Source organism: Schistocerca serialis, chromosome 4, assembly GCF_023864345.2.
Source record: "Schistocerca serialis cubense isolate TAMUIC-IGC-003099 chromosome 4, iqSchSeri2.2, whole genome shotgun sequence".
NCBI lineage: Eukaryota > Metazoa > Arthropoda > Insecta > Orthoptera > Acrididae > Schistocerca > Schistocerca serialis.
In genome coordinates this window covers 206,136,329-206,161,139 of record NC_064641.1, presented here as the reverse complement: position 1 = coordinate 206,161,139, position 24,811 = coordinate 206,136,329, and the positions used below count along the sequence as shown (strand labels likewise).

The window sequence follows — 24,811 nt, the reverse complement described above, 5'->3', positions numbered from 1 at the left end:
CCCCATTCTGGTGCCCATCAAGGACTTTTGCTCTGCTTAATCATTTTCATTTGTTGGGAAAAAAGGAGAACCTACTACTATGCAATTTGCCTTCATGATGCATACTTCACCTGTCACTTAAAAACAAAAAAAACAGACTCAGCAAACATTTACTGAAACATTTTATTAACAAACATTAAGGCACTTTTACAAGAAAATCTTATGAGATTCACATTTGAGCAAAGGCACATTATGAAAATAGCTACACAATCACATTAATGGAATGTGTATTTTCTGTTGAATTATATTTACATGGTCTGTCACCAGCTGAAGTTTGAGATCTGCCTAAAATTGTGCCACATGTCATTCTAAGCAGCAATCCATTGAAACCAAAATTTTAATCTATATTAATACCAGAAGATGGATTACAATAAAATGACAAATTTCAACATGATGCAGAAATGCACATAAAGTCTGTTTTAAGCCATCTTTTAAATATTACCAATGACAGTTATTAAAGCATTTCCATTCTCTTGTTTATGAGACACTGCTCGACTTAAAATTTTATGTTTATCATCAGGATGCATCCATATGTAACTACTGAACAGATTTACACTCATTAAAATATGACATGGCACGCTTGTTTGGCACATCAGTTTTGACAATTTGATGGCTGGTCTTGGAATACATATCTATCTTATTTCAGAACTGATTATGATTAAACTTTATGTATTATAAATAATGAGGAGTGACTTGCAAATTTTTTATGTTTCTGTTTCCAGCAACAAGTTAGAATAAATGTTAAAGTCCACAATATCATCATGGGAAGTTAATCACAATATCTACGGGGGCCAATAATTAATTGTAATAATGTAACACATACAATTTTCAAGGAAATAAATTGCACATTCAAGGCACAAGCTCGACACAGAATGCTAAATAGAGTCAAATGCAGACTAGCCTTGTTAGAATCTTGCAAATTATTTAGATTTTGTTACATAATATTCAAATCAATACAAATTTGTGGTGCATTTCTGCCAAAATCACAGAACAGGTGTATTTGTTTATGGAGGAGTTATATGCTGCTTTATGTACATGGGCTTGCTTGTTTCTTGTACATTATCCATTACAGGAAACAGATCATGTTTGAATAATGAGAAAAGCACAAACTAACTGCCATCATAATATTAATCTCTTCAAAGTAAGTATTATCACAAGTTGATATCACTGAATTAACTGGTCACCTGCAAGTGCTCAGAGTGTGTTGAAACTTTGAGTGAATAACATATTCCACTCTACAACTGCACAATTTGGTAGTATTGAAAAGTCTTGTCAACGATGTGCACATTTACCTCTGTATCATTACTCCTTGCAAAACACCCACATTAAATAATTAATGAACACAACCTTTTCTGAAAATTGCAAGACAATGATCTTCTTGGTACAAACTTTGAATGTAGTTGATCAAAATATCTTAAGAATGACTGTCTTGAGTTTTAAAAATATTCATACAATCAAAATGGAGAAACGAAGACACCCAACATTAAAGAATGTAGATAAAAAGTGTAGTTGGGTACTAAGTATCTTTCTGCAATACCTACTTTCATTCAGCTCCAATGATGCATTAAAAGCACCTCTGGCAGACATTTCAATACTTTTCTTCAGGTGAAATTGAATTTTTGCTTTATGTGCAATAAATAACCACAGCCACATCTAATCTCACAATATGTATATACACAAACAATTCTAGGTTATTCATGTGTCACTGCTCTGCATTCTCTGTGGAAGACATTAACACACGACAAGTACACCATAACTAGTAAGACCGACACACAAATTTAATTAAGTAACCACCCGACTTCTACAATACTAACATTCAACTTTAACATTTCTGAATCAGGAATGATCTGTAACATACACGTAAAGACATACAAAATATATATATATATCCCGTCTGAAATTACTAGAAAATTTATACACTATGCAGTCTTCCTGAAAAATAAAATACCACCAATGACAATGGCCACAGCTGTAACAACACCAATACCAATGAAAGTTGGTGCTTGCATTGTCAATAACATCTTCAAATGAAACAACAATGAAGGCACTGTTTTCCTAAATGATTCTCGCTTTTGTACACGTTCATAATACTTAGAAATGTGCGACTTTTTACCATTTGCCCAGAAATACTCCTCCAGGCCAAGCCTATACAGTCGTTCCAGTAATACTGAAAGTGTGATATCCGCCACAGTAAACTGAGCACAGCACAACCACCATTCTTCCTTACCTGTGACAAAAAAAATGGACTTCTTATCTATGTAAAATTACTGCAAACCACATCCTTAGAAGACAACAAATTCCACCAATACATGATATGTTGCTCTTCATAGATACTGACAGGTAAAAAAAGGTAGCTGTGATAACAAAGATGCAGATGATCATACAATGTAGTAGAGAAAAAACAAATTTCCTTCAGACAGAAAAGTTTCTATTTGCAGAGAAAGCATCACTCATATGCAACTCAGCTTGCCCTTTTCTTGCAGGATATCTTGCAAAACCATGGGTGAAAGGCAACAGGCAGATTACATATTCTTAGATTTGTGGAAAGCATTCGACACAGTGCACCACTGCAGACTGTTAACAAAGGTCTGTGCTACGTAATAGCTTCCCAGATATGTGAGTGGCTCAAAGACTTGTTAAGTAATAGAACCCAGTCTGTTGTCTTGGACTGTGAGTGTTTATCAGAGACAAGGATATTGTCAGAAGTGCTCCAGGGAAGTATGATAGGGAACTCTTCTGTAACTGGCGCAGCCTTTTATGTGGGCATGACTGTCAACCAACTGACCCCCTCTCTGCCCCTCCATCCTCATCAAAATGAATGAACACTGTGAAGCTGCAGCTGCGACCAAAAGTTCACCGTACAGTTGCAGAATATGTTGCCAAGTCCAACACGTTCGATTCTCTGGATGCTTCAAAGCCTGTGTCATATGGGTCCTCCCTCCCAAAGCCAGCTTCTCTGAACTATATAGATTAAAACTGTCCGTACAAGATGTCCTCCACCCCCACAATCCTCCTGGTCTCATTCTCTGCTGGTGGCTATCTCCAACCATGTCCCATGCTTCACTCATTTTACACTAACACCTTCCTCTTCACTGTCCTCCCATTGCAACCCCTTACCTGATTGAGCTATAGCAGTGGAGCAGTGTAGTCAGCCAAGACAATGTAGTTAGGATGTAATGTGTGTTTTTGTGTGAGGATATTATTTTGTATTAGTTGGCTCCGCAGGACACTTTCTGAAGGCACTCCGAAGGACACTGTCTGAAGGCTTAGTAATATTTCCAGTCTTATTTATATGCCTGTTGAGTACTCAATGCCTCAACTATACAGAGTGTTGTTACCTTTAGCTCTACCATTATTTATACTCATATCTTTCTTAGCTAACAATGTGATCCATGTCAAACAACTTCGAAAAGTCTACAATTGTGAAGATGATGTGTGCTGATTTCATACAGAAACAATGCTGTTGCTAACTGATACTCTCAACAATAAGTTTCACTTTCTTGAAGAAAATGGGGTAAGAAAGAGATGAGAACAATGGATCATCCAACACTGTCAATGAAGTGGAAATTATTGGATCTACAGACAAAACAAATTACGCATTCATAAATTGTATTTTGTATACTCATTGTGTTGAATGACTGCTTACAAAGTAATAGATTAACAACAAAATAGCAAATGTATGCAACATTGACAATGCATGGGGTGTGGAGAGAAAAGGGGAAAAGAGGGGGCGAGTATTCCAACTGATCAATTCAGTATCTTCCAATCATTTGACTGGGTGTCTACGTTTTCAGTTATTCATTCCAAGGTGCCAGAGCAGACTTTTTCTGTTGTTTCTATTCTTCTGGGAACATTGTTTCCACATGGTTTTATCACATTCAAGACATCATGCAAAAGTTGTTTACTGACACACTATTAATGTTCACCAAGTCTATGATCATTCTATGCTCAAATGTCAACCATGCACAAGGTTTATGAGTTTCTGGTTTATTTTGTAACTTCCTGCTGCCAAAACTCAAGTAGGACGTTTATCATCCCTTTCCCGATCTTCTGTAAACTATTTGTGTTGTTCCAATTCTGGCAGGTGTTACACTGCATAGTTACCAAGCAATTCGGCAAACAAGTAAAAACATTCCAATCGAGTTTTTTCCATTTTGAAATGCATTACCAAAACTACGTTCTGGGTTAACTATGATTTTAATGTGGCTATTAACAGTTCAAGAGTTAGTTATATGAATAAAATGGAAAGTTCAGTTCAAAGTTTTTTTTAAATTTGTTTATCACATCAAACTGGCCGGTTTTAATCTTCAGGAGATGCAGATGTCCTTCCATCCACATCCATCGTGAGGTGCATGGTGGAGGGTACATCTCATTATACCATTAGGGTTTCTTCCTGTTCCATTCATGTATGGAGCATGGGAATAATGATTGTTTGAGTGCCTCTGTGTGTACAGTAATTATTATAATCTTATCCTCACAATCCCTGTGTGAGTGATAAGTAGAGAGTTGTAGTACGGGGTGTTCAATAAGTCTCTCCACAGTGCCATATGATTGTTAGCCACACGTGCCGTGTGCCACAATGAATATACCGAAATGAAACTCAGTGAAATACAAGTTATTAATTTATTGAATATTCATTTTTACTTACAAATTTTCACATTAAATGTTGAAAGTGTCCCCCCTGTTGTTGAATATACAATTCAATTCATCTAATCATGTTTCCAAACACAAGCTGTAACATTTCTTCTGTAACAGAAGCAGTGAAAGTGGATATTGCAATTTTCAATTCATCGATGGATTTTGGACGGTTGTTATACAAAGTTGCTTTCACTGTACCCCAGAAGAAAAAGTCAGGTGGTGTTAGGTCAGGCGCTCGTGGAGGCCAAAGTCACTGTGAAATTATGCGATCGCCAATAACATCAGCAAGCAGTGACATTGAAACACGAGCTGTATGTGCGGTTGCACCATCTTGTTGAAAATAACCATTCAGTATTTCACTTAACACAAGTTCTCCGATGAATGAGTACAGAATATCACTGCAGTATCATTGCGTTTATTGTTTCATTGAAAAATATGGGACCCACAATCCGACATCTAGAAATTGCAAACCAAACTACTATTTTCACAGAATGAAGTGGTTCCTCATGAATACACAATGGATTTGCAGTATTCCACATATGAGAATTTTGCGAGTTCATGTACCTGGATAAGTGAAACCACACCTAATCAGTGAAAAATGTTTCATTAAGAATATCCCTTTCATTTTGTTGAACGAAATTTTTGAACTATTGACAGTAATGTAGTCTCTTGCCATGATCAGTATTTTTCAGTTCTTGCATGACTGTCACTTTGTGTGGGAAAAGTTCTAGTTTTTTCCTTACAGCTGTGTGGGCTGTTCCGACACTAACATCGATTTCCTGGGCGAGTTTCCTTACTGACTTGTTCGGACTCATGGAAATTTTATCAGCAATATAGAGTAGCTTATCCTCTCAGACAAAACGCTAGGATGACCACTTCTCAGTGCTTTGAACACTTGTTTGACTAAAAATGCACGTTCTTCAATGGTTAGCATTTTAACAGTGACAGAAATGAAACAAATGAGCATAGGAACTAAACTTAAATGTTCACATCAACACGTAACAACACACACCAACAATACTACTGACGCTGGCTGAGATAAACAAAACAGTGGAATTTTGGGAGAGTCCACTTGAAGAGATGTAACCCAGGCAGGCAAACAATCATACGGCATGTGCGGCTAACAATCATACGGCACTGTGGAGAGACTTTTTGAACACCCCGTATATCGCAAGAGTAATCATTTAAAGCTGGTTCTTGAAACTTCGTTAACAGATTTTCTCGGGATTGAAACTTCCTGGCAGATTAAAACTGTGTGCCCGACCGAGACTCGAACTCGGGACCTTTGCCTTTCGCGGGCAAGTGCTCTACCAACTGAGCTACCGAAGCATGACTCACGCCCGGTACTCACAGCTTTACTTCTGCCAGTACCTTGTCTCCTACCTTCCAAACTTTACAGAAGCTCTCCTGCGAACCTTGCAGAACTAGCACTCCTGAAAGAAAGGATATTGCGGGATTGTTTATATTTCTCTTCAAGAGTCTGCCGCTTCAGTTCCTTCAGTATCTCTGACATTCTTCCATGGATTAAACAAACCTGTGACCATTCATGCTCCCCTTCTCAGTATAAATTCAATATCCTCTGATAGTCATACCTGGTACGGATCCCAAACACTTGAGCAATATTCTAGAATGGGTCGCATGAGTGATTTGTAAGCAATTTCTTTAGTGGACTGATTGCACTTTCCCAGTATTCTACCAATAAACCACAGTCTACAAACCTGCTTTACCCATGACTGAACCTAAGGGATCATTCCATTTCATATACCTACAAAGTGTTACATTCAGGTATCTGTAGGAGTTGACTGATTCCAACTGTGACTAACTGACGTTATATTCATAGGATACTATGTTTTTTCATTTTGTGAAGTGCAAAATTTTACATTTCTGAACATTTAGAGCAAGTTGCCAATCTCTGTACCATGTTGAAACCTTATCACAATCTGACTAAATATTTATGCAGCTTCTCTCTGATAGTACTTCATTATAGATAACCGCTCCAGCTGCAAAAAGTCTGATTTTACTATTAATATTGTCTGCAAGATCATTACTATACAGGGTGATTATAATTACATTGAACTTTCAAACTGCTGTAGAAATAATACAATTGGCCAGATTGACATGAAATTGCAATGGAATATTTTTGGAGAAGGGGGAAAACGTATGACAGAAGAAAAATGAACAGTTACAAAATGTAGCAATAGATGGTGCTGTGAGCATCATAATTTAAAAGTGGTCGACTACAAATGACAAATGAATCATACAACAATGCCTAAGGTCTACATTTGCTGTTAAACAAACTGTACTACTCAGTGTGCATGGGTGTACAGGTGTTATACTGTTAGTTACGTTAACCTATCCACCACTAAGGTCATATCACATCGGATGGCAAAAATCGGTTTTTAATTGTCCTGAGGCAAAAACTGCATAAAAAGCATCAATCGAAATCAAATCAGATTATTAATTTCCATGTGAATGGTGGAAAACACGTTCAATATGCTGTCTACCGTTTTCTGCAACAGGTTGAAATCGAGAAACAGCATGTTCCATAACTGATTGAAGTGTTTCCCGGGTCACATTCAGAATGTGTTGTGCAATTTGTGCCTTCAGTGCTGCTACATTCGCAACCGGAACACTGAACACACCATCTTTTGCATAGCCCCACAGCCAGAAGTCACACGGATTAAGATCAGGTGACTGGGACGGCCAGGCTGTAGAGAAATGGCAGCTGATAATTCTAGCATTTTCGAAATAGTGCTTCAGCAGCTGCGTAACTGGATTTGCGATGTGCGGAGGTGCGCCATCTTGCATAAAAATGATCCCATCCACGCTGTTGAAGAGCTGGAACGACATGGTTGCACAAAAGATACTCATAGCGCTTACCAGTGACGGTCCAGGTAACAGGACTGGAAGAACCCGTCTCTTAAAAAAAATATGGCCCTATGATAAACGATGCCGTAAACACGCACCACACAGTGACCTTTTTAGGATGAAGAGTTTATTTGCGTGTGGATTTTCTGTTGCCCATATTCGACAATTCTGTGACGTATCCTGTCACATGGAAGTGGGCTTCGTCTGACCACAAAATCTTCCATGGCCAATCATTGTCCACTTCCATGTGAGCAAGAAATTCTAAAGCAGAGAAAATTCTGAAGCAGAGATCTCTCTTGCTGGCAGGTCAACAGGAAGCAACTCATGCACATGGGTAATTTTGAATGGATAGCAAAGAAGGATGTTTTGTAGGATTTTATGCACCGTATTCACGGGTGTGTCCAATGTTCGGGCAATTCTTCGTGCACTACATGTTTGCACACCACCACTTGCCTCCTCCTGCATTGCTGTAGCCACTGCTTCCACTGAAGTCAAATCAATTCGTTTCTTCCCTCTACCAGGTTGCACACCAAAAGAAACCGTCTTTTCGAATTTCTGAATCAATTTCTCCAGACCCACGGCAGTCATTGTTCCAATGGCTTTTTTCAAACCCTTCAGTGTGCGGAACTTCTGCAGAGCGATGTGTGCACAGTCATCATTCTTGTAATACAGCTTTACAAGCAGAGCGCAATCCTGCATTGAGACAGCCATGGCAAACATTGCAGACGTGAAAGAAGAAACAGTTGTGTACCCGGCATGTTTATACCAACTTCAATGGGTTGTGCGCATAACAGGTGTTTTCAGTTACGTATTCTGACACATACAGTGCCATCTACTGATCAATTTTCACACTATTTTTTCTCTTCTGCCATACGTTTTCCCCCTTCTCCGCTAATATGCGTTTCAATTTGGCCTTATTCTGACCAGTGTTGTTGTTTCTACAGCATTTTGAAAGTTTAACTTTAATTATAATCAACCTGTACAATATGCGCAGCAAGGATTCAAACACACTGCCCTATGGAACACCCAAAGTTACGTCTAAATCTGATGATGACTCTCCACCCAAGATAACATGCTGTGTCCTTCCCACTAAAAAGTTTTCATTCCAGTCACAAATTTCACTCGATACCCTACATGATTGTACTTTTGACAATAAGGGTAGGTGTGGTACTGAGTCAAATGATTTTTTGGCCCAAAGCTTTCAGTATATCATGTGAAAAAAGTGAGAGTAGAGTATCACATGGTTGATGCTTTTTAAATCCATGCTGGTTGGCATTGAGGAGGTCATTCTGTTCAAGATAACTCATTATGTTTGAGCTCAGAATATGTTCTAAGATTCAACAAGTTGGTGTCAAGGATATTGGATAGTAGTTTTGTGGATCACTTCTACTACCCTTCTTGTAGACGGGTGTGACCTGCACCTTTTTCGAAGAACTTGGCAAAGTTTTTTGTTTCAGAAATCTACAATGGATTAAGTTAGAAGAGGGGCTAACTGAGCTACAAATTCAGTATAAATTCTGACAGGGATTCCATTGAGGCCTGGAGCTTTGTTCAGTTTTAACAATTTCAGATGTTTCTCAATGCCACTGACACTTATTTCATTCATTTTTCACAATTGTGTCATAGTCACTGATACTAGTTTTGATGTAGACATCCTCAAAGAGGTCAGGTCTATTTGTTGGCATTAGATCCAATATATTACCCTCGTGAGCAGGGTTCCAACTAATATGTTCTAGGTAGTTTTCAGACAAGGCATTTAGTAAAGTTTCATACGTTGTCTTATCATGCCCACCACTAACAAAACTGTAATTTTCCCAATTAATTGTTGGATGATTAAAGTTTCCACTGATGATTATATAATGATTGGGGAACTTAGGTACAAGTGAACTGAGGTTTTCTCTCAAGTTTTCAGCTACATCAGGAGAGGAGTCTGGTGGATGATAGAAGGACCCAGTTATCATTTTATGCCCAGCCCATATACATTTAAATTTTCCCCTAAGATCTCACTGCTATCAATTTCAGGTTTCAACCAGCTTTCTGTACCTAGTATTATGTACTCTGGCACTTCGTTGTGAATGCTTCAGAAGCTTACCATTAGGATTTTAATGCTCTCATTTGTGAGAGGCATTTCTTTCTATCTTAAACTGATACTTCTGGGTTTCCTACAGCTATCGTTATCTGGATTGGATGGAGTGTCACCGGATTTAAAAAAAAACCTTGTGTGCACACCACACACTGTCAGCTGCCTGAGTAACAGCCCCTGATGTGTAGCGCACACCTGACTTATTTAAGGGGACCCTACAGTTCTCAACCCTATGGCACAAGTCCAGGAAGTTACAGCCTAGCTCGTCACAGAACCTTCGAAATCTCTGGATCAGTCCTTAAACTTGACTCAGAACCAAAGGGCCACAATCAGTTCTAGGGACAATGCTGCAAATTGAAAGGTGCGTGGAAACTCCGACATGCATGGCTGGTCTTCTCAACCTTCTCTGCCAGTCACTGGAATGACCCAAGAATGACCTCGTAGTTTAGATGATATGCATCATTTACTCCAACGTGCGCCACAATCTGCAGTTGGTTGTACCATGTTCCCTCAATGGCTGCCGGAATAGCCTCTTCATCATGCTGAGTGAAGCCCCCAGGCATACATAATGAGTGCAACTGGTGCCCTTTCCTATCCCTTGTTGCCATTTCCCTAAGAGGTACCATCATTTGCCAAATGTCTGTTAGACCCCTACCCTTTTGTGTTTGGCTCCTCCTGACACCAAACAAGGCAGGTTTCCCCAAAGCAGGTGAAGTGAGCCCCACTAACTCAGTTTCAGTGACAGACAACATCTAAAACTTGTTGGTTAGGGGGATTGGTACAACACCCTGAATCCTGCCTGGTCGCTGTACGCCTTGTACAGAACGCCTGTATCTGCCATTGACATGCGACCTACAGTCAAGTGGACAGGTAATGACAGATCCTGTACTTTCTGCAGAGGAGGCAGGATCCATGGGAGAGGACAGTACTTGAGGTACCACTGCTATAGGTACTACAGGTACACAGCTCTCAGGAGCTATTCCAACATACCTATTTGCAGTAGCTGTCAACCATTTGACAGTAGTCAGGGCTAGATGTAATTTATATGAGCCAACTGAAAACACACACACACACACACACACACACACACACACACAGAGGCAACGATACGGGGGTCACAGCACTCACAGCTTACGGAACAATAGGTTGTTTCACTGGGGGGAGGGGGAAGAAATTTTATGGGAATGAAAATGGAGGAGGGGGAGGTAAGGAGGGGATTGCACGTCACTCTGACCTCAGGCTATGAGGAACCAACCATTTATGACGACAAAAGGAAGCAAAGGTACAGGAAAAAATGGGCAGACGTCAAAGATATGTTCACAAGTAAGCAGGTGAATTCAGTTTGATGACTACAAAAGTGAAAGGGTAAAAAGCAAAGGTTGATTAAATTATAAAGAAAAATAGAAAGGTGAAAAGCAAAATGAAGTTAAAGAAAAAAATTAAAAAGTAGGGGTTGCACGAGGGGGGAGGATTAAATTAGTAAATAACAAAAATTAGAGAGAGTTCTAACAAACAGTAATATAGGAAAGGACTATTGGTGTTAGGTTAGTGGACAGTGGGCCAAGGAGGCTGAAGGTGAGACAATATATTGCAGAGACTTTGAGGAACTGTCAAGATATGAGAAGACTACTGGTGGTGGCAGGATAAAACAGCCCACATGGTATAGTAGGCATTCAGGCTCTTGAATTATACTGCAGAGCACACTTATACTGGATATCCTCAGACAGTTATTTTGAGAATTATTCCTGTATTCTGCAAGTTTGAAGCTGGTCATCTGTGTATAAAAAGTACTGAGAAAACACATCAGATCACAAAACATGAATAGTTTCATTTGTTGGTCTGCCTTTAATGTTCCAGTATTTGTTAGTGATGGGGCTAAAACAAGTGGTAGAGTGTGAATGCTTGGGGCAGGTTTAACAGTGGGAACAGTTACAGGAACCTCGGGGTAGGGATGGTGGTTTGGGAATGTCGTATGTTTTGACAAGGATACTACGAATTCTGGATACAGATTTCAACTTCTAGGAAGGTGACTTATGAATTATGACAAGCTATATAATTAGTCAATGATAGTTCTGCAATACCTAATCAACTAGTTTTCGGATTTCAGTAATGTAAGTATCCTTTATTGATGGCCTATACAAGTCAAAATGCGTTTAGACAAGAAATCTAGTAATGAGAGAGTCTGTGTCTTCAAAAACAGACAGAAACCAGGCCTATAACTTACTTTACATACATCTATGCCATCTTAGACCATCAGAAGCCTAAGTATGATTATTTTGACTAAATCTTTTGTCAGAATTAGAGCTAGAAGGTGAAGTAAATAACTTGTTGCTGCCTCACTCCTAAGTCCCACATTAAAATGTAATATACATCAAACAGCATGATGATATCATTAAGAACCATTGTAGCTATACTAATGTAGATTTATTACATGATAACCAATCTCATTCAATGATCATCATCAGGTGCCACTACCAACAGTCTTCTTAATGAATTCTCACAGAATTGCATGCATTATCATGACTCAATAAGTCTAATTGTCTACATTAACATTGAAAGCACATTCTGTAATATGACAAGCACACAAATGCTCCGTCAATTGCCCAACAGAAGCACAATGAACAGTTAACTTCTACCAGGTGGTCGTCAAGAGTGTTTTGTGTTTGTCATGCTCCAAAATGACTTTTAGAGTCATGTATGAGAACTAATTAAGAAGAATGTTGGCAGCTTCATCTGATGATATTCATTGAACAAAACTAATTGTGACAAAATAAACATGCCTTAATACAGCTGTGTTAATATTAAACATGAAACGGCTGAGGAGCACAAGGTGATCAAAATTATTTGCAAACCACATGACATTGGCAGTGTTTCTTCCTGTAGTGCACCATTTTCAGAGGACAAAATAATGGACGATATGAAAGACAACTTGGGGTCCACAAAGACCCTCAGTATGGTGGTTTAAGTAAGTTCCATGTACAGGGTGTATACGACCCAGGACAAAAGGGAGATCCGGGAAAAACCCGCGAATTTTTTCATCCCAGGAGAAAACTGGGAAAAACCCGGGAATTTTTTACAATTCCGGGAATGTTTCATTGTTTTAGTTTTCAGTTAAATTTTTGAGATTTTGACTGGTAAGAACCAATACTCCAACAAAGGATATTACTGTATCCCGCATCTGCAGAATAATACTGCAGCAACAAAACATTAACAAGAGGAAGAAAAAACGAAATCCGCCATATACAACAACAAAACATAGTGCTCATACAAGAGTCTGCCAACAGCAAAGTGTGTCAAAGGCTTTAGAAAGACTATGAAATGATTCATAACGACAAATTGCCTCCGATGAGTGTGACGTGACAGCTGTTGACATTAGATTCGTTTGAGCAGTTGTGGGCAGGCTCTTGTGCATGCACCGTTGAGTAGCATATGGGTAGTGCCTTCTCCTGCTTGTGGCTACGGATGTGGCTGGGCACCACTATCTAGTATCGCCCCGGTTTGGAAATATAGATCCGCGGCTGATGCACAGAGCAGTCTGAGTTGTGTTGGGGAGGTAGGTAGTCTCCACGTGACCTATGTTTACGTTTAGTGATTTTGCTGTTTCCTCTTCATTTATTACTCTCACATCAAATGAAAACAAAACGGATTTCTGTAGCCAGTAGCTATCAAATGAATTAAAATACGTTCACATAATTACAGAAGGATAAAATATGTTGTTATTTATTTTCAGGTTTTATTTCCACCTTTCTGACAGTCAAGCATTAATCACCTTGCAGAACAATGAAGTTATTTTTGTCACTTTGCTAAAGAGATTTGGCTTTTATTAATCTTTTGCGCTGAGGCAGTCAATTTATTTGAAACGAAGTGTTTAATTTCACATTGTTGGCTAGTTTCAACTGTTTGCTGCATTTCAAGTGCATGTTTTCCATCTCCTAGCTCACATGGCATTATGCCGTAATAAAGAACCAAGCACGAGATAATACAGTACTGGTACTCAAGAAAATTTACATCCGAATCTGGATATACGAATGTGCACTCTAAGCCCCATTATGCATTTTAGCATGGTTCACGAAATTCCGATGAACCTGAAGTGTCCTCTGATGTCTTGTTTCTTTTGTGACATAGTGCAAGATCTTTTAATGTTTTACATGTATGAACATACAGGCTTCCTGTGTCATTGTAACTGTGCAAGAGCGGTGGCGCCTGTTATCTGGCGCTTTCTGGCAACTGCCGAAACGAATCAGTTTCTAACAGGTCACGTGAAAACATTGTGGATAGTAGTTTCAAAAGTGTTACTTTCCAAGTAAATTTTCTTTTACACAAGATGAACTATATGCGAGAATGTATGTTGAATTTCTTAAATCACAGAGCGTTTGACTCACAATTAAAAATCAACTCTTTGAGGACGACCATGTAGAAGAATTTTGAGCCCAGAAGATCAGACACTTACGTCGTTATTAAAAATTTTACTGGCACATTTGTGTGATATATCTTAAAGTATAACACGTGCAAAAAAGATCAACATTATATGTGGAAGCTTAGCTTCTCTTGCAGTTTATTAATCTTCGAGACTACGATTATATGTGAAACCTCTGTTTTTCTTGTAGCAACACTATGTATATTAATTTAAACCATCAACTTTCTTATTTGTGTGTACGCACTACTTAAGAGTGATCCTGCTGTTGGCTGACTACATCACGTGTCCTATGCTGTCATCAGCTGGCGAGATGTGTAAAAAGTGGCAGGTAGGAGCTACTAACTCACATCTGTATAATTAATAATAATAATAGGAATAATGTTGTTGTTGTTGTTGTTGTTGTTGTTGTCGTTGTTGTTGTCGTTGTTGTGGTCTTCAGTCCTGAGACTGGTTTGATGCAACTCTCCATGATACTCTATCCTGTGTGAGCCTCTTCATCTCCCAGTACCTATTGCAACCGACATCCTTCTGAATCTGCTTAGTGTATTCATCTGTTAGTCTCCCTCTATGATTTTTACCCACAAATACTAAACTGGTGATCCCTTTATGCCTCAGAAGACGTCCTACCAATTGATCCCTTCTTCTAAGCAAGTTGTGCCACAAATTCCTCTTCTCCCCAATCCTATTCAGTACCTCCTCATTAGTTGCGTGATCTACCCATCTAATCTTCAGCATTCTTCTGTAGCATCACATTCTGAAAGCTTCTATTCTCTTCTTGTCTAAACTGTTTATTGTCCATGTTTCACTTCCATACATGGCTACACTCCATACAAATACTTTCAGAAATGACTTCCTGACACTTAAATCTATACTTGATGTTAACAAACTTCTCTTCTTCAGAAACACTTTCCTTGCCATTGCCAGTCTACATTTTATGTCCCCTCTACTCTGACCATCATCAGTTATTTTTCTCCCCAAATAACAAAACTCATCTACTTCTTTAAGTGTCTCATTTCCTCACCTAATTCCCTCAGCATCACTTGATCTAATTCGACTACATTCCATTAGCCTCATTTTGCTTTTGTTGATGTTCATCTTATATCCTCCTTTCAAGTCACTGTCCATTCCGTTCAACTGCTTTTCCAGGTCCTTTGCTGTCTCTGACAGAATTACAATGTCATCGGCAAACCTCAAAATTTTTATTTCTTCTCCATTGATTTTAATTCCTACTCCAAAATTTTCTTTTATATCCTTTACTGCTTGCTCATTATACAGATTGAATAAGATTGGGGATGGGCTACAATCCTGTCTCATTCCCTTCCCAACCACTGCTTCCCTTTCATGCCCCTCGACTCTTATAACTGCCATCTGGTTTCTGTACAAATTGTAAATAGCCTTTCGCTCCCTGTATTTGACCCCTGCCACCATCAGATTTTGAAAGAGTGTATGCCAGTCAACATTATCAAAAGCTTTATCTAAGTCTACAAATGCTAGAAATGTATGTCTGCCTTTCCTTAACCTATCTTCTAAGATAAGTCGTAGGGTCAGTATTGCCTCACATATTCCAACATTTATACAGAAACCAAACTGATCTTCACTGAGGTCAGCTTCTACCAGTTTTTCCATTTGTCTGTAAAGAATTCATGTTAGTATTTCGCAGCCGTTACTTATCAGACTGATAGTTCCATCATTTTCACACCTGTCAACACCTGCTTTCTTTGGGATTGGAATTATTATATTCTTCTTGAAGTCTGATGGTATTTCGCCTGTCTCATACATCTTGCTCACCAGACGGTAGAGTTTTATCATGGCCATTTTTCAACTTAGGTATCTCAGTGTTCTGTCAAACTCTTCATACAGTATCGTATCTCCGATTTCATCTTCATCTACATCCTCTTCCATCTCCATAATATTGCTCTCAAGTAAATCGCCCTTTTATAGACCCTCTATATACTCTTTCCACCTTTCTGTCTTCCCTACTTGGCTTAGAACTGGTTTTCCATCTGAGCTCTCGCCATACAAGTGGCTCTCTTTTTTCCAAATGTCTTTTTAAGTTTCCTGTAGGCAGTATCTATCTTACCCCTAGTGAAATATGCCTCTACATCCTTACATTTCTCCTCTAGCCATCCCTGCTTAGCCGTTTTACACTTCCTGACGATCTCATTTTTGAGACGTTTGTATTCCTTTTTGCCTCTTTCAATTACTGCATTTTTATATTTTCTCCTTTCATCAATTAAATTTAATATTTCTTCTGTTACCCAAGGATTTCTATCAGCCCTCATCTTTTTACCAACTTGAGTCTCTGCTGCCTTCATTGTATCATCTCTCAAAGCTACCCATTCTTCCTCTACTGTATTTCTTTCGCCCATTCCTGTCAATCGTTCCCTAATGCTCTCCCTGAAACTCTCTAAAACCTCTGGTTCTGTCAGATTATCCAGGTCCCATCTCCTTAAATTCCTGCCTTTTTGCAGTTTCTTCAGTTTTATCTACAGTCCATAACCAATAGATTGTGGTCAGAGTCCACATCCGCCCCTGGAAATGTCTTACAATTTAAAACCTGGTTCCTAAATCTGTCTTACCATTATATAATCTATCTGAAACCTTCCACTGTCTCCAGGCCTCTTCCACGTATACAACCTTCTTTCATGATTCTTAAACCAATATACTGTATCTTTCTACTATATTTAAGAAATGATTATTAAGTATTTTTGCTACCTGTGACTCATCATTTATAGCCCTTCCTTTCAGTTCAATAGCGATGTCATCCTGTTCTGTGGCTCGTTGTCCTGTCTCTCATTTCACTACATTCAATGCAGCCTTAAACTGCTTTTGGAATTATTGATTTCTGGCATTATTTCCAAGTTCCCTGATATTTTTAAAATAATTTTTCCTAATAAGTCTGAGTAGTTTTTATAGTGTGCTACTACTGCAGGATCTCTACTAGTTCTTGCGAACAGGTACATTTTCCTTTTTATTTCACAAGATACTTTAATCTCCCTAGTCACCCACAATTTTTTTTTTTACTACATGACCATTTGCTGTGGTTTCTGGTTAGCTTATGCAGAAAGCTGTCTTCAAATAATGTTGTGAATTTACCATGGAACAGAGTAAATTTTATGTTAGCATTTGGTTCATTATAAATCTCCTCCCAGGTTATCTCTTGTAAACTATTCTTAAAAGCATTGCCCTGGGGTCATTAAATATTCTAATGATTTACAATGAGGAGTATCCATACGGTAAGGCACTATCATATTTACTATACCTAACTGTTCATCATGATCAAAGAGAGAATTTGTCTATTTATTTTATTTATTTATTTCTTTATTACTGGGCAGACAGTTATTTTTTTGCTTTCAGTGTCACCAAAGAAAACATTATCTACTAGGATCTGCTGCCTTTATCCACCCATGATGGAAAGTTAATTACTGAGATCAAATTGTAGGATCCAAATAAGGTTTCCAGATGACTTTTTCCTATCAGAATCCTTTAGAAAATCTACACTGAAGTCGCCGCAGTCTATTAACTGCTTGCTGCTATCTGACAGATAGCACAGTAATGCATCCAGATTCCTCATGTACAGTTCACAATTTCCTACTGAGTATCTACAGGACATACAGTTAAATTATAAGAACTAATTTTCAGTATTAATTCACAAGTACACATGTCTACATGCTGATCACTACAAAATCTACTTGTCTCTATGTTTCTGAACTTGTATTTTGTCTTAATACATGTAACTACTCCTCCTTTTCCCATATCAGTTTTGCATGAGTAAGATGCTAGAGTGTAATCTTTTATGTGTAACTTTATCCCTGTGGTGATTATGTGGTGCTCAGATGGGCACAGGATGTCTTTTTCAGAGCTCTCTAAATTTTCCAAACTGACAAGGAGCTCTTCTACCTTATTACTCAGTCCTCTAATATTTTGATGAAATAAGCTAAGCTTACTTTTCCGCGCATTCTTAAACATTTTGTGGGGCTCTTCTGTTATTCTGACTTCTTTCACAACAGACTGCTTGAATCCTGATTCTGACCTAAAAAAGCTTCCTCTCTGAGACTATAGTCCGATCCATGAAAGCGGCGGTTCACATATATCAGAGCACAACGAGAATTGGATTGTTGACAATTCCAAGTGACAGTTGTGGTACACGCATACATGTTCTTTCTACTGGAAGAAAGTGTATATCCTGCAAATTATGTCTCTCACATGGTTATGCAGAATTTATCACTTACCACCACACTCAGTGATGACAATTTGCAAGTGGAGTCAAAATTCACTACACAACTCACTATGATCACATTTAATGCTGTATTAGCTATTACATGCACAGCAGAGCACTTAGAACACCACTGAACATTTGTTGGCTGTTGGAGAGTAAGTGACGTAGGCGCGCAGAACAAGCCCAAACTCAACCACTGTCATTCTTGACTCGAAATATATGTGGAGCTTGCTTTGTGTGATGGTGTGCCCCGCCACTCCATATGTTATCTGCAAAAAGCTCAGCCAGCATATCTTTCCCTTTCCTATTCAGGTGTAGGCCATGTATGTCCATTTCCAAATTGTAGCAACAGGCACTGCACTCTTGTGGTATTTCATTTCAGTCAGAATCAGACTGCTAAACTCTGTGTTCACACAGTTCACAGCAATGTTAACTCATGGTCAGTCGTGACACTATTACGTCCACGTAATCATAATGTCCTAAAATAATCTGATACTCTTTGCCAAAATATCTGTACAAATTCCTCATTTCCTCTGTCACCTAGCTAAGACTAGCACTTGGCCTCACAATACTTGTGAACTGGTACCCTTTTCCTAATTTGTCCTGTACCATCTTGGTTACATCCCTCCCATGGCTGCTACCTATTAGCATGACTCGTTTCTTCCTACTCTCTTTTGGTACTGACATGCACTTAGTTTATTTGCTAGAAGTGTGCTGCACCCTAATGTGTCCTACAGATGAATGATGCTCTTCCCCTCCTACTTCAGGTAACACATTAAATTTATTTGATACAGTAAGCTCAGATGTAAATGAAGAAGCTGAAGAGCCATTCCCCTTTCGCTCATTGCTTGTTACCTTTACCCAGTTTCCACAATCTTTTTCCCTATCTAGATCAAATTTTAACATTCTAATTCAGCGTGAAGGGCACAAATCTTTGCCTTCCGTTCAGTGACTCTCTTGTTTGTGGAGCCTACATTTCCATGGGAGAGCCCCATTAAGTTCCCCATTACAGTCACCCAAGTGAAATCCCAACCCACAGTCAACCCACATTGTTCCCTCTCTGACTGTCCTGTGGCAACAGCCATGCATTGTAACACCTTTTACACACTTGAACACAGAATTAAATCACTTAACACACATTACATGAACTTTCGTTATTTGCCAGCCACAAAAATTAGGCCTAGCGATTAGCACTTCAGGTTATGATATAATGTAAAAAGTTAATAATTTCCACTTACAACAAGAACTAAGCACTATCTTAACTACAGTATCTGTTAATTAACTTATTCACAATTGAATGTAACTTTAATATACAAAAACGGTATGAAAACAAACTACTAGTGCAGAAGTTTCTAAATCAAACAACTTGGGATTTACATAACAGTTGTGGCTACTGCACAAAAGATTCTAAAACAGAAATTTATATTCTCTACCATGAGTAGCCTATTAAGCACTTATTAATGACAAGACACAGGTGAGATGACTTTCTTATGATTGCAAGGTATTCCATAAACTTTGGTCTGCAGAGAATGATTACCATGTGGTGAGGATTTTCTTTACAAGTGAAGTGTGATTATATGAAGACAATTTCAACTGAGTATGAAGTCAACAAAGTACTGTTGCAATCAGACGAGTTGCTGCAACACACACAGCTGTGCTTGGTAAAAATTACATATTGGACCTACATCACAATTTTCAATGTGGTGCGTGTGTAAACATTAAGCGTAGCTACCAGTCAATTTTTTACCTCAACAAGATTTTCTGCTTTCACATTCATTGGCTTTGTCAACTCTTAACCAAATTGTCAACTTCCAACCTAACCTACACCTTGAGCTGTTATACAGATCAGTCTGTCATCATAACCATGATTTCATGAGATGAGGGAGGGCATAACCAATATTGCCACTGTAAGCACTGCACAAAAAGCACACAGCTTTCTTGCAAGTATAAGCAAATATAAACTATTTAATATATTCTGTAGGATTTAAAGTAATGTAACTTTTTGTGCAAACTCATTTCCATTATCAATTAGAATAATGCACAAAAATATGTATGTTTTAGAGTGATGACATGCTGTGACAGCCACAAATATTACTACTTTGTCTAAGTGGGTACAAAGCACTCATAATGCTAAAGTATTCTACGAACGCTGTGTGTTCTTATATCCCATAAAGAAGCAGTCTGTCAGAGAGCAGAACATGGTGAAGTATATGTAAATAAAGTGAAACACTTACTATCTGCATGTGATGCGAGTTCGTTTTCCACTTCAGACAACACTGAGTCTACTTGATCGAGGAGCTTCTGATACTCATCCTGGACAAGTAATTTCTCGTGTTTAATTTCTTGAGCCTTTGCTTTCTGCAATAGGACATCACGAGACTCAGGATTCTTCTCTGCATGATATCTAAGAGTCATACAGCTGTTCTTCTCTGCAGCTGAAATAGCAGTAATACAATGACAATTACTGTTGTTCTTCTCACTTGTCTTGTTTCAATTTAACTTAATGACTATCTTACATTGTAACATTCTTCTTACTGGCTGTATGAATGGTAGTTTTGGTTTCTGAGAATACTGAGGATGAAAAAATGATCCCAAGGTAATTGCCCCTGATGGTAATTGGTCTATAACTGACCTAAAATGAATAACCTTCTGACGAACTTCGGGTCCTTGATCCAATGGTATAAGTCGTCGTGTATCACCTAGAAATGAAAATAAGCGTTACGAAAACTGGTGATTTTGTGTTCGTTGTAGTTTTCTTGTCGTACAAACTTGCCGTTACTAAAGTTGTCCTCCAAATAGTCTAATATTCTTCCTGAATCAGGAATTATTTTCACGCCGTCTTGCAATACTGGTATTTCCCCTCTTGGATTAATGTGCAAAAACCATGGCTCGAACTGTTCTCCTTTGGTAATGTTGACGATGCTGGATTTGAACGGTAATTTCTTCTCATACAGTGCCATTAGAACCTATATTCATAGTAACATTAAAAAACCGAGACACAGAAATCAGATAACTTTTATGTATGGTGCATGGTAGGCAAACAACCTACAGAAACCTGTCTCATTAAAACATCAATATCAAAACATCAACGGAAGATAAGAACATACCTTTTGGGAATAAAATGAGTAATGGTGATAGTACAACAAAAGTCCATTTCCTTTTCCATTTGTTTTAGAACCACTACTTTGTTCTTCATCGATGGTCATTGCTTTCATGTTCGCGGAATTAACACCTCTCTTCAGAGTTCAGACACCGTATTGTGACGTAATAAGCACATGAACTACTGTTTCTCGGTATATGTAAACAAATTTTAGCTCCCGGCTTCAAAACACATCATGGGTAGCTAAGTTCTCTGCTTTATCTGTCTGCAGCAGTACTAACAAATTGCTGATAGACGTAAAGTTGATCCATGGACCCTGCACGTAATTGTCGCGTAGGTAACCTAATCTGAATGAAAGTGTGAAGTAATGTGGAGGTCGGCATTTCGTAGCTGTAATTCCCTCCGAAACGTATACAGTCCGACTGTACATTTCAACCGTACCGCAGCAATGGGCCATTCTGATGGTAAATTAAAGGGAAAAGTTGCAGTTGTTACGGCTTCGACAGACGGGTAAGAAATTTAATACCATTACAAGGAACTATCTGTTTCTTTCGGTTCACATACAGTGAGGGCCGTTTGTCACGAAAAATCACTCATAAAATTTTGTTTGTTACGAAATCCATCATTTAATTACACGATGTCATAGGTACCCAATTTCTTCGTTCATTCAGCATCTGACAATTTCTTTATCGTGTTTAGCATTGGATTTGCCATCGCCAAGCGTCTGGCAAGAGAGGGAGCCAAAGTGGTTGTAAGCAGTAGAAAGCAAAACAATGTTGATAATGCAGTTGCAAAACTCAAAGCTGAGGGACATACAGTTACAGGTGTTACTTGTCATGTCTCGAAAGCAAGTGACAGGCAGAACTTGCTGAAAGTGGCAGATTCAAATTTTGGTGGAATTGATATAATCGTCTCAAATGCAGCTGTAAATCCAACTGTGAGCCAAGTCCTAGAGGTAAAGGAATTTTAGACATTGTGTAATATACAAGTATGGTTTGCTACACATATATGTTAAAAAGTAAATAAATGAACAATGTTCTTTTTCAGTTTTTGTGTTTGCAGTAAGAGAGTACTTCTAGAGCTGACACTGAAAACACTGTTGCTATAATGATTCACATATAATATGCCAAATCGAACTGTGTATAGTAGACCCTACCACTTGACTACCATATTACTTTTATTTCAGATTTAATTATGTATGACTCATACTTGTTATATCTGTGAGAGCTGTCTGAGATTGTCATTAAAAAAAGGAATGCTATGACACACAATTGTTTCTGTATGCTCATTTTCCATTCTGATTACAGTTATCTTAAAATGTAAAGCTAGTAGTAATTATAATCACAAAAGTTAAAAGCCAATGTAATAAAATTGGGAGGGATATCATGGGTACACCTGAAAGAGTGAGCTATTTTCATATCTGGTTCTTCATCCAAAATGATACTGGGCAGATGTTAAGAAGGGGGTTTGGATGGTAAAAGTAAAAGTCAAGGCACTCGCAACAGGCTTTGATCTGATCTAATGCCAGTTACTCAGATGAATAATGTTCACAAGAAGAAAGCATTCTCAAAAAAAATTGCAGTGATTGAATTCAGGAACAATCTTGATGCTTTGACAATAATCAAACCATCTGCAGCAACAGTGTCAGTGCCATAAATTCATGTAATACCATTAGATGACATTGGCCACTCACACCAACAAATATTTGTTTATTAACATGGGGAGTGTACCAAGACAGCCACATACAATTTTTTTTTTTATACATACATTTGTGAACTACCTTTCTTCGTTTCTGTCTTGCATATTGGCAGAAAGCACAAGGACATTAGCAGCTCTATCCACAGAGGTTGTAGCCCAGTTTGTATAGGTCAGTACAAGTTTGCATATCTCACTTGATTTGTTAATCACAAGAAGGCACATGAAGAAAAAACTGTCTATCTTTGAAATGATTGCATTTAAAAATAACGCCAATACATACAGCTAATGCTTAGTATAATAACTCTGCTCTTTCGGATATTATCATTTGTAATGCTACCTAAACTACCAGTATGTCAGTTAAAATTTATGACTATTACCACCATATAATAATATTACTTTCATCATTTGTGAGTTGCATTCTGTGATGACAATGGCAACAACATTTATTAAATCATCTTTGAAGGTTTAAGTACAGAATCTCTGGTTTTTAGGACATTATGTTTTAGCTAGACCTCACTACCACAATGCAAAATTATACATACAATAATTGTACTTCAGTGATTAAAGGAAACTTATTCTGTTCTACATGAAAAAGCAATTTGAGGATGGTAAGATATTTCTGTTTCCCTGAGAAATTTGTACAGTAGTTTTGTTCCAAATATCCCTGTTGTGACTGTACAACTACCCTTTGCAAACAATTAAGAAGTGTATGGCAGAGGGTACTGCCCATTGTACCAGTCTTCATCTTAGCATGTCAATGACCTACCTTACTGGTTGTCATTGTAGTGAGAAGCTCGGCCAGACTAATGACACTGTTACCAGGGGATGCCAGGTATTGTATGAGTTGTTAGAGCAGCTTCTCATTGTGTTCTCATATGGAGCACATAAAGGATGACTGAAACTTCCTGAGATATTAAATCTGTGTGACGGACTGGGACTTGAACCTGGGAACATCACCTTTGGTGGACAAGTGCTCTACAGTTTTAATATGGCAGGAAGTTAAAGGTCAGCACACACTCTGCTACAGAGTGAAAAAGTCATTCTAGGAGAATGAGTGCTGAAGCACCTCTTATACAAACTTTAATTAGTCCTAGATTGGATTGTTTTATATTCCATGGAAGATATGCCGACAGATCTGCCCTCTATTTTAGATAACGTTGAAACAAATGTGGTTAGCATTTTAAAGTTTTGTGAATTGTCCAACATTTTTCCCAAGATTTTAGGGAGATGGTTTTAATGTGTTAACATGGTGACTGGCTCACTCTTGTTTTTTTGTAAGCGGTCAACGAGTGATATTTCCCTGTGCCTTTCTTTCGACTCCTTTGTCGTCGTATTTGTGTTTTAATCTCATGTATAGCACCTTTTACTTTTTCTCTGTTGTCTTAGCACATTTGAAATAGAGTAATTGTGTGGTCAATTTGAGTGAGGTGGGAGTGAGTGCACGAGTCTCATTTTATAGATTTCCTCCTTACTGTGTGCAACAAACACACACAGACACACACACACACACACACACACACACACACCAATAATCTAAACTTTTCTTTCATATCCCTATGAGATCAATACATAGGGGTTTGTAGTATATTCCTGGATTAATCACTTAAAGTTGATTCTTGAAGCTTTGTATGCAGGTCAGGTTTTTACGGGATGGTTTGCATCTGTCTTAAAGCACCTGCCAGTTCAGGTTTTTCAGGATCTCCATGAGACCCTTTGGTGGGTCAAACAAACCCATGACCATTCGTGCTG

The 24,811-nt window shown here is 38.3% G+C and overlaps 2 protein-coding genes across 2 annotated transcripts in view; one reads left to right on the top strand and one right to left on the bottom strand.

Annotated features, from left to right (window-relative positions):
• Positions 1-144: 144 nt before the first annotated feature.
• On the bottom strand, positions 145-21,502 carry LOC126473586 (ganglioside-induced differentiation-associated protein 1). The gene is made up of 5 exons (XM_050100732.1): positions 21,372-21,502; positions 21,038-21,230; positions 20,781-20,963; positions 20,499-20,699; positions 145-2,266 (listed from the first exon to the last, which is right to left on the bottom strand). The coding sequence occupies exons 1-5, from the start codon at positions 21,477-21,479 to the stop codon at positions 1,959-1,961; spliced, it is 993 nt and encodes a 330-aa protein (XP_049956689.1). The 5' UTR covers positions 21,480-21,502; the 3' UTR covers positions 145-1,958.
• A 229-nt stretch (positions 21,503-21,731) lies between these two features.
• The window catches only part of LOC126473587 (dehydrogenase/reductase SDR family member 4), a 38,599-nt gene continuing 35,519 nt past the window's right edge, over positions 21,732-24,811 (top strand). The window contains exons 1-2 of the mRNA XM_050100733.1: positions 21,732-21,874; positions 22,064-22,319. Coding sequence (XP_049956690.1) covers positions 21,732-21,874; positions 22,064-22,319 — 399 coding nt within the window. The remainder of the gene's footprint in view (positions 21,875-22,063; positions 22,320-24,811) is intronic.